At 33.8% G+C, this 11079-nt stretch overlaps 1 protein-coding gene across 1 annotated transcript in view; it reads left to right on the top strand.

The window, feature by feature from the left end:
• Positions 1 to 2421: 2421 nt before the first annotated feature.
• The window catches only part of LOC308701672 (uncharacterized protein), a 43692-nt gene continuing 35034 nt past the window's right edge, over positions 2422 to 11079 (top strand). Inside the window, exons 1-3 of the mRNA XM_081384049.1 lie at positions 2422 to 2762; positions 5361 to 5693; positions 6251 to 6592. Of these exons, the coding sequence (XP_081240175.1) occupies positions 2717 to 2762; positions 5361 to 5693; positions 6251 to 6592 (721 nt within the window). The 5' untranslated portion in view covers positions 2422 to 2716. The remainder of the gene's footprint in view (positions 2763 to 5360; positions 5694 to 6250; positions 6593 to 11079) is intronic.

Here is an 11079-nt window from a genome sequence, read left to right as displayed (position 1 = left end):
TCTGAGCTCGATTGATATGTCTGAGGTAAAACACGCCCCCCTCATTAGCATACAGAGCAATAAATGTGTAAATAAATAAATGTATAAATAAATGAATGTATAAATAAATGTATAAATAAATAAATGTAGACATAAATACATATATACATAAATGTGAAAATAAATGAAAGTGGAAATAAATAAATAAATAAATATAATAAAAAATATATCATTATACATAAATAGGGAAATAAAAGTATAAATAGTCATTTGTTTTTGTTTTCTTACATTTCTTTGCATATTTATTTATTCATTTTTAATTTCTGCAGGTATGGTCCTCCATAGTCCTTAAAGGGATAGTATGTTTTAGCTTACCTCAAGGGCATCCAAGATGTAGGTGTCTTTTTTCGTTAAGAACTGCCGTAGCCAAGGCGACATCTAGTGTATATGCACCAGTCTGCATACAGATCACTTGGACGTGGCTGTGTTACAAGAGGTAAAAACGATATAAATACTGTTTGTTTTCTCACACAAACCGCTCGCTTCGTGTCTTAGGCCATCAATGTGTACTTACGATGGGGAATTGTTTAATTTGGACGATGGGGAATTGTTTTAATTTGGACTCTGTGCATGCTCTTTGAGACAGTGACCACAGACCTGCATTATATGACTGACAGACAAGAACGGTTTGACCTAAAAATATCAAAATTAAAACTATTGCGGAAAAAAAGACACCTACATCTTGGACGCCCTAGAGGTAAGCTAAAACATACCAAAATTTAATTTCAAAGTGAACTATCCTTTTAAGCCCTTGATCACTTGGACTCAGCTATGTTGTTGATTTATTATTTATTTATTTATTTATTCCCCTTTAAGAATTTGTTTAATGCAGCATCCACATTTTATAGGTGTGTTAACAAATTTGGGTTGTTTTAAATAAAATAAAAATAAAACAGAATTAATATATCAGAATTGTTTGTTGTGGTGGTGATTAGATTAGATCTGTGGGGACGTCACAATCGTACTGTATTGTGGGACATATAGGTGCCTGAAGTGTACATAAGAAGTAGACTCGCTCCCTCGGTCAAAATCGAGGGAACGAGGGTCTGTCCATTCCATATAAACTTCCCTCGTCCACTTCACGAAGTGGAACGCGCTTCAAAATGGCGGCAGAGATTCATTAAGTGCTTAGGGAAGTTCGCAAGTGCGTGTCTTAAAGTGGACTGTCACGCAGCCCGGTTCTGCGCAGATTTTGCTCATCTCAAACAAGCCTATTCGAATCCAGCTAACTGAGTTAGTGGCGTACGAACTACGAAGAACACCCCCCTGGTCAATGCAGGAGGGCTTTATTTATGCCTATAGTGCATTTAATTACAATAAAGCTTAAATTTATACATTTGTTATTATTATTATTGAAAAAAAAAAAAAAACTTCATTTAGCCTAGATATACTAAATATTTCTAAACCTGCTGGGGGCCTATAATTTTATTACGTTGTTATTTATGAAATTTCAAAACTGCCCTATAGCCAACCTCCAAGCAGGTTTTAGTATTACTATCCTCATATAGAACCATAATTTCTCACCACATAACTACTTTATTTAATAAAAACATTATTTTGGTGAGCCAACTTTTGAATGATTTTTTGATTGTCATGCAATATTTTAATATTTACACATTTTATTTTCATAAAAAATGTATTTCTTTTATATATTTTTTATATACTTTAAGGTAGAGATTATAATTTATTTTATAATACCACATAGGACATAATTTTGAGTAGACTAATCTTATGAAGATCAGCAGCAACAAACGTACAAGATATTACTATAGGCTACTGTCAGTGGTGAGAATTGAAGTAGCCTAATAATTGTTTATTAGTTGTCTGTGAATAATTGAAATAATTTGACATTAAGAGCTCATATCATAAGTGAATCAAACTTACAATCAAACTTAAAAAAATTAATTTAAAATGACGTCATTTGGAGCAAATGGGAAGATAAAAAATTAAGATCTCCCATATAGTTTACCTGCTACAGTTTACTTTTGTGTTCCAAACTGGGAACTTTGAAAAGAGTCCTTAAGGCAAAACTCTAGTAATGTAAAATAATAAAATCACACAAGGCCAGGACAGTTACTGCCTGGATCAACTTTTCCAGAAATTCTCAGCATTACTGTATGAACGAGGGTTAATGCGCTGATTTTAAGAATGGTGTTTCCAAGGTAGGCTACAGGATGAGTCAAGTTATAACAGATTGACAGATGAAATTTGCGAGTCTGGCTAAATAAACTATTGTGCATGTGTGTGGACCTAAAAATAATAAATCACTAGTTGGGCCTACAACACTGTGAAGATGTCTCGATGTTCCCGAGACTCCAATCCCCATCAACATGTGTGCACGTGTTAGTTGGTAGCATAGACTGTAAAAGTTTGCTAGAGGGCGCTAAATTCCTGTTTTCTTTTCTCCGTTACTGACAGAGTCAGACGCTGCTTTCCGCCATTAGTCGTCTGCTCTTCCCTACTCTTTCAGGACAGAGAGCAGAACTGCTTATTTTTTCATAGCATATAAATTAATAGTTGAAAGTGTTAGTGAATTACAGTTGGTAATAAAATTATCTCTGTTGTTTTGTTTTAGTACGGTTTGTTTTACAATCGTCGTTTGCAGTCCGTGTGGGTGCGGTTCAGAAACGACAAACAATTTGACAGAATCCAATTTTTTTTTTGAATCAACAGCAATATGAAGATCATTTCCCAACATTTCATATTTGTATTGTTCGTGTGCGGTAAGTGTTAACTTATAACAACATAAATTAATGTTTTTTTACTTTCGGTTTTATATTGTAACCGGATGCAGATTGCTGATATTCTATATTATATAGATATTTCTACTTACAAGTATAGATATTTCTATCGTTGTCACTAGCTATAATAAACAGCGCTCTATTAGAAATAAGGTTGTTTATCTGATTTCCTTAGTTAAACACGTGACAACATAGGCCTACCACTGGGACAAAATTGGTATACATTTCTTTAATATATTTTACGAAACTCTGGCGGTTTGATTGTACATATTTTATAATCATTGTCGAATGTATGATATTAAATGCATTGATGTGTTGGAATGCACTGGCATGTGAATGTAGAATTTTATACATATTTCTGTTGTTTATTTTTCATGGAAAAAGTTAACGAAGCACAAAAATACCAGATGCTTCTATATTTGTCCTCCCTTTCCTTTAGTGGTTATATCATCTCTATATCAGCTCTCTGATGTTTATATATCCATAATGCATAATTAGTGACAGAAGCAACCACAAAACACAGCGTCTGAACTCTGTATTATTTCTTACTTTTCTGAACAATTCTGTCTTGTTGCTGCCTCTGAGATAAATTGCTTATTTTTTAGTTAAAAAAAAAATTTGTATAAAATTGTGAATGTTAATAGTGTATAAAAACGAATAAATGTAAAAGTAGCGCATCTTTAGATTCTAGAACCAGTAACAGTGTTTTTTTTCTCTCATGGGTAAGTGTACCCATTAAGCCCACCAAAATCTAAGTCTAGGTTTTTTTCATAGATATTGACATAGTATATAAGAAATACAATTTGTTAAAATGCAAGATTAATCTCTCATTTGAAATTATATTAATTAGTTGATGGACATTTTTGAATATAAAATTAAGATAATTTAGGAATAAAGTCAGAAGTCTGGCATGGGCTTAATTGGTACTTTGGCACCATTTAAGCCCGCATGTGTTCCAAATAAGCCCACATCATCATTGATTCACAAAATATATATATAAAAAAATGATTTTAAAGAATTAAAACATCAATATATTTATTCAGTGACAGGGAAGTATTAAAAAAAATCCTTTTGCTAATGTTTGATTAGAGCCCTGGGTGGGATGGGTTGGTGTTAGTGGCCGGTGGTCTCGAGCCTTAACTCGGCTTGACTGGAGTTGTAGCTGGAGTCAAGCTGGAAGTTTGACCGGGTGTATCTCCGGAGCCTAGCTGAGTTAGGGCTCCATACTCTGGGCTTAGGGGGGCTCCTAGTGGGCCCCCCTAACAGTCCCAGGGGCTCAGGACTGTGGGGAATGTAGGGTCCCTCTGGGAGCTCTCAATGTCCAGAATCTCAATCCTTAACTCAGCTTGACTCCCGAATTATGCCCGGTTATACATAAAGGACTTTAGGACAAAACAGGCTCTATCTCATTTGAATGAATGTGTAATTTGTGTGTAAGTAAGGTAAGGCTAAAAGGTTAGTAAGGTAAAAGCACACAAAGACATGTTATCATTAAACACTTTCAGAAAATGTATCAAAGTTTGCAATTAGAGGGATTCCTCACTGAAACACATCAGGTGGGCTTAAATGGTTCCACAGTGAGTAATGGTGAAAAAAGACAATGTTTTCCTTTAAAAATGTAAGATATGTTTACAAATACATGCATGGAGCTTAAATATACTGTGGACTAGTATCATAGTAATTTTCATTGTGCCCACATTGAGAAATGTTAAGTTTTTTTCATTCAAGGTTAGCTTGTGTTGGCTGTAGTTTGCATGTGTTTTGTGGTGCTGTACCATTTAAGCCCATCTTTAAAAAAAGTTAATTTATAAAATTAATCTTCTCTACAAAACAATTTATGATGTATTTATTTGTAAATTAATGTAAAATGAATCACAAAACATTCATTGTTTTCAGTTCACATGCTTAATTCTTTGGCAGTCTATCTTTCTGTAAGGCTAATGGTTTGACCTAGAGATTAGCTTTGAACGCAAGCTAGTAAAACTCATCTTTCCATTTAAAGGAAAATGATATAAAATGATAAAGTACTATTTGTTCATACACAAAAAACAATACATTTATCTCTTATTTGACATAATATCAATGTAGTTTCCAAAGAAATGGCTGAAAATTGCTGAAATGTGTTGATTTCTGAAGGGTCCCGAAACACCAAAGTTTTGGGGTGACTTTGTGTGAGGTCCCCTGAGACAGCGTGCACATGGGTGGGGCTAACTCAACATTGCCAAATGTAATTGGTATGCAATTAAAAATGCCAGGGAAGTAACACATCACTGGATTGGTTAAAATAATAAGCAGCATAAAATATTATTTTCTCTTTTTTTAATTTGACTTCAGAGTTGAAAGTGGGCTTAAAGGGTACATGGGCTTAATGGGTACACTTACCCTACTTTTTATGGAAGACTTTAAGTCAATTAGACATAAGTTAATAGATAGACAAGATTTAGGCTACTTTTTATGGAAGACTTTAAGTCAATTAGACATAAGTTAATAGATAGACAAGATTTAGATAAACTGGCTTACCATGACCAGCTGTGTTGTGTAAGTTTAAACTTTGAGAATTATTTTCTGTTTGTTCTGCAGGAGTGTTTGGTGTTGATGCAGATGAAGTGAAGACAGTGTCAGTGATGGAGGGAGATTCTGTCACTCTAAACACTGATTTTACTGAAATACACACATATAGGCACATACTGTGGAGGTTTGGCACTGAACTCATAGCTCAGATCACTGAAGGTAAAATCTCATATAAAGATGGTCCTGATGGAAGATTCAAAGGCAGACTGCAGCTGGACAGTAAAACAGCATCTCTCACCATCACAAACATGAGAAGGAACCACTCCGGACTTTATGAACTAGAGGCCGTCGGTAAAGGTGACAGTGGGACGACAGACAAGAGATTCAGTGTTACTGTTGATGGTGAGCTTTTTTTATTTTTGAGTAATTCAGTTTTTCAGGTTTGTTTTTTACAAATTAAACTGAATTATTTTTAGTGTAAATAACATTTAACATTATTTTTGTTATGCAGTATCACACTCATGATGTATATCGTCACAGCAATGATTGGGTCACAAGTGATCACATGAATAATTTCAGAACAGCATCATGATTGCGAGTGTGATATTGATTTTATAACATTTTTAACGGTTCTAGAAAGAAAATGAAGTCACTATATTTTGTTTAGGTCGTTCCACCAGTATTAATAGTCCAAAGAAGAATCAGCAGTTGTGTAGAACTAAGAATTGTAATGTTATCTACTGAACACAGACAACTGCAGTGATACAAACATCGACTCTTGGCCAGTCCAGTTAGGATGTAGCTACCTGTTGTACATGTCAAACTGATTATTTTATTAATCTGCATGTGCCCTTAAGTAGTGACCACAAAGCTAACCAACTGTAAAACTTCAGATTGCTGTTCTACAAGTAATGGTGTTTATTATGTTTAATCTCTTTCTGTGAATCTGTTTCTTGCAGACTCTCCATCTTCTATTGTGGTTGATAGAGTTGAAATAAAGAATGTGTCAAAGATGGAGGGAGATTCTGTCATTCTTCCGGCTGTTGTTACTCAACCACACGGAGATGAGCTGATAGTGTGGAGGTTTGGAGATGAAGGAAAACTCATAGCTAAACATGATATAGAGGCAAAGAGCTCACCAATATATGAATATGATGAGAGATTCAGAGACAGACTGAAGCTGGATGAGAAGACTGGATCTCTGACCATCACAAACACCAGAACCAATTACTCTGGACTTTATACAGTGAAGATCAGCAGCAATCAGACGTTATACAAGAGATTCACTGTTATTGTCAGTGGTGAGTAACTCAAGACTTTTAATGTAATGATTGTTTATCAGCTGTCTGTAATTCAGGTAATGTGACTTCAAAGGGCTCATTTTAGGGTTGTGCAGCGGAGCCTGTATCTGTAACCATCTCAAAATTAATTGTATTTGTTTTCAGATAAAACCGGAAATGGGTTGGGTATAAACCAGAAGTTTGTAACTTACACGAGACGCTCAGTTTAAATATAATTCTGTTCCCTTCAAAGTTTTCATTTGACAAGTATATCTTGTATAACTCATAAAATATTTATATCTATTATAATACAATATAATAATTTGATTAAAGCAATAACACTAAATGTTAATGTTAAATGAACTTTTTAGAGGAACTTTGTGTATAGAGTTATCAGGACAATCATCCACAACTTCAAATAAGAGTCGCCTGACTCTAAAACAACTGATTGGAGAGCATGGAAGTTTAAAGATAAAATATTTAGTGGTTGAAAAATTGCACAAAAAAAACAACAACAAAAAAACTTTACATTCAAATGCAAATTCTGAACAAATGATAAATAATTCACAAATGTTTGCCAGCTGCAGGAGAGAGTGAGACAAACATATGTATCGCATGGATGGGCAGATTCAGTCGTGCAGAGTTCAGCTCCAACCCTGATCAAACCCCTGAACCAGCTGATCAAGCTCTTCAGGAATACTAGAAAGATACAGGCAGGGGAGTTTGATCAGGGTTACTGCTAAACTCTGCGGGAAAGTGGACCGCCCATCCATTACTTATTATATCGTACAAGCTTTAAAACATGTAAATAGACATATCGAAAATGTGTATGACTTACTTGATTTTACTCTTCGTATGTGCTTTGCTCATTTCATTTATAGAGTTTAAACTAATTCACTTCAAACACTCATTATTGCATGGTGATTTTAGAGGTTCATATATAACGTGCTATGATCCTCTGGCTCAGCTGTTATTCACACTGTAAAAAAAAACAGTCAAATGATTGTCAGCTATAGCTGCTAAACAAAAAAACAAAATGAAAGTAAAATTTCCTGGTTTAAATAAGGTGGAAAAAAAATAAAACGTTTATAGAAATGTTCATTAACCATTTTACAGAAAAACACTATATTTCCTGAATTATGACGATCAAACACCTTGACTAGATTTTTTTTTTAAAGTCAAATTACTTGCAGACAAAAAAAAACGTAAAATTGAAATAAAATATTATAATATGAATAAAATGCAAAAACATTTTCAGAAATTTTCAGTAAATGAATTACAGAAAAACATTTATTTAACAGGTTTTTCACTGTAAAATGTAAATATCTTACTGTTAGCCATTGGCTAGATAACACACAGGAACTAATGTAACTACAGACTTCACTGCGCTAGTGACTAGACAGCTACTGCCTTTAAATAAACAACATTTAGCATATTGCTGTAACTGTGTTTCTAAAGCACATTTGTCATGGCAAAAATGCAAGAGTAAATGTGATCCGACAATTTTGGCTACATATTGGTGATGAAATAACCATTATGTAGTGGCCTGATTCACTGATACAACCCAGAGTCAAATCTCTGATTAAATAATTTAATATTTTTATGTTAGTTATTAAATTCTTAAACAATTTAAGTTATTAAACAATTTAGTTTTAAACTGTTTATTGTAGCCCAACAATAATACTGCATAATATCCTGCAGTCATTATACAGTAAATGTTTTGACAGGATCATGTAGACACACAGACATCAAGAATCATCATATGTATCTTAACTATGGCTGCAATTGTCGATTTTTTTTTTATTGAGGATTTTTGGATGATTGTCACCATTGGTGAGATTCATATGCTGTTTCGTGATGTCTCTGTGCGTCTAAAAGACACAGCTCAAACATTTTCTGAATAATGACTTTCAAAAAACTCAGAATATCTGTTGTAATACTGATGTCATAATATCATAAAACTGCTGAACAAATATGAAATTAACAGCTGATTTATTCAGATATTTCACTCAGTGAATCAGACCACTACATGATGACTATATCATCCGTGATAAATAACCAACATCTTTTGATCAGATTTTCTCTTGCACGTTTTCTGTAATAAACACGTCATAAACACACAGTTATGCAGCCAGCGGAAAACTAAAGATTAAAAAGTTAAAACAGTAAAGCAAACACTGAATACATTTGCTATAAAAATTGCGAATTTCTGGAATTTGTCATTAATGGCATAATACATAATACAATTTTTTACAGTGATGCAAACACAAGTAGTAACCGTGTCTGACAAATATTTTTCCTATTATTCGGTAGAATTCATAATTTGTTTTGAAGCCATTACTGTGCCTTTCTGAATAAGGTATTCGGCTTCAGGCACATCCCAACTCCCAAGCTATATATCACCATTATAGAGACCAAAATTCTCACGATTCTCAATATTATCAGTTTTGTTAAAATGACATGAAAATGTTAAAAAAGCACTGATAAACACACGGAAAACATTTGAACATGTTTTATATTTGAAAATCAACAAACAACAAATGAAATTAGCAGCTCTATGCACTTTTTTTTAAGCAGAAACATTAAATTATATGGCAGTCGTCAATAGCAACGCATTATAACACAGCACACATCTCTTGTATCACTGCGGATGCGCTATCTCGTTTCATGCAAATGAAACTTATCGTCTTGCTTCTCAGTTTTTGATTGTATTGAAAATGAAATCAGACTTTAGTATTAATACTACTATAATATTGTTGAAATGATCATCTTGTCTGGACGATTGTTTTGTACACTAAAACAACATATAATGGATAGGACAGAACAAGAAAGACTTAGGCTAATCTTTCATTGCGCAAAAGTGTTACAAGCCTAAAATTTCATATCATGATTAGTGACCAAAAATATCAAAATTCTCAATATTATCACGGTTTCGTTAAAATGAGATGAAAATGGTCAAAAAGAAATGAAACGTTTAACAATTTTAAATTTCAGTTACTGTGCTCGTGAAGAACAATTCATAGTGCTCTCTACTCCAGTGTTGTGATCTAACAGACAACCAGGAGGAGATTACATGATTTAGAAAGAGAAATAAAGTCCAGCAAGATAAAGTACTTTTATGCAAAACCTTTATCCTTTAGGTACCTTTATCTACAGATAAACTATAAAAATGGGAACATTGATCTTGTATTCTCAATTCCAAAACTTAGATTTCTTGAGGGGAAAAAAGGGCGCATGAGGGTGCATTTTTATATTAATATCTGCAATTTCTTTGCACTGTCACTTTGCACTTATCGTGGTTTCTTGGTTATATTTACTCAGGTTAGTGCTGATGTTTACAGTGTTTGTTAGGCTACGTTCAGACTCTCAGTCCAAATCTGATTTTCATGTTTATCCGATTGAAATTCGATCAGAATTAGCTGAACAACAAAAAATCACATGAAATGCGATTTTAACAAATCTGTTTCAAGCTACATTCATAAGTGGGTTGAAGTCCTATTCAAATCGCATTTCTGGAAATGTATTTCAGTCAGACTGCTCTGATCGGATTTCGCGTGGTTTATGTTAACGGCAGACGTTGTTATAGGAAACACGCTGAAAGTTGCTGCAGAAACAATGCTTATCATTACAGTATCAGATCTACACTCAGGTTATATAGTTCTGATGTTTATACTGTGTGTTATAGATCAGACACATTCACACTAATGTCTGTCTTTATCATTACAGTATCAGATCTACACTCAGGTTATATAGTGCTGATGTTTATAGTGTGTGTTATAGATCAGACACATACACACTAATGTCTGTCTTTATCATTACAGTATCAGATCTACACTCAGGTTATATAGTGCTGATGTTTATAGTGTGTGTTATAGATCAGACACACTCACACTAATGTCTGTTTTTATCATTACAGTATCAGATCTACACTCAGGTTATATAGTGCTGATGTTTATAGTGTGTGTTATAGATCAGACACACTCACACTAATGTCTGTCTTTATCATTACAGTATCAGATCTACACTCAGGTTATATAGTGCTGATGTTTATAGTGTGTGTTATAGATCAGACACATTCACACTAATGTCTGTCTATCATTACAGTATCAGATCTTCACTCAGGTTATATAGTGCTGATGTTTATAGTGTGTGTTATAGATCAGACACATTCACACTAATGTCTGTCTTTATCATTACAGTATCAGATCTACACTCAGGTTATATAGTGCTGATGTTTATAGTGTGTGTTATAGATCAGACACATTCACACTAATGTCTGTCTTTATCATTACAGTATCAGATCTACACTCAGGTTATATAGTGCTGATGTTTATAGTGTGTGTTATAGATCAGACACATTCACACTAATGTCTGTCTTTATCATTACAGTATCAGATCTTCACTCAGGTTATATAGTGCTGATAGTGTGTGTTATAGATCAGACACATTCACACTAATGTCTGTCTTTATCATTACAGTATCAGATCTTCACTCAGGTTATATAGTGC

The sequence above is a fragment of the Scardinius erythrophthalmus genome (genome assembly GCF_964197995.2).
Source record: "Scardinius erythrophthalmus genome assembly, chromosome: 14".
NCBI classification, from domain to species: Eukaryota; Metazoa; Chordata; class Actinopteri; order Cypriniformes; family Leuciscidae; genus Scardinius; species Scardinius erythrophthalmus.
Note: the sequence above shows the minus strand (reverse complement) of the source record. Positions and strands in the feature narration are given on the sequence as shown.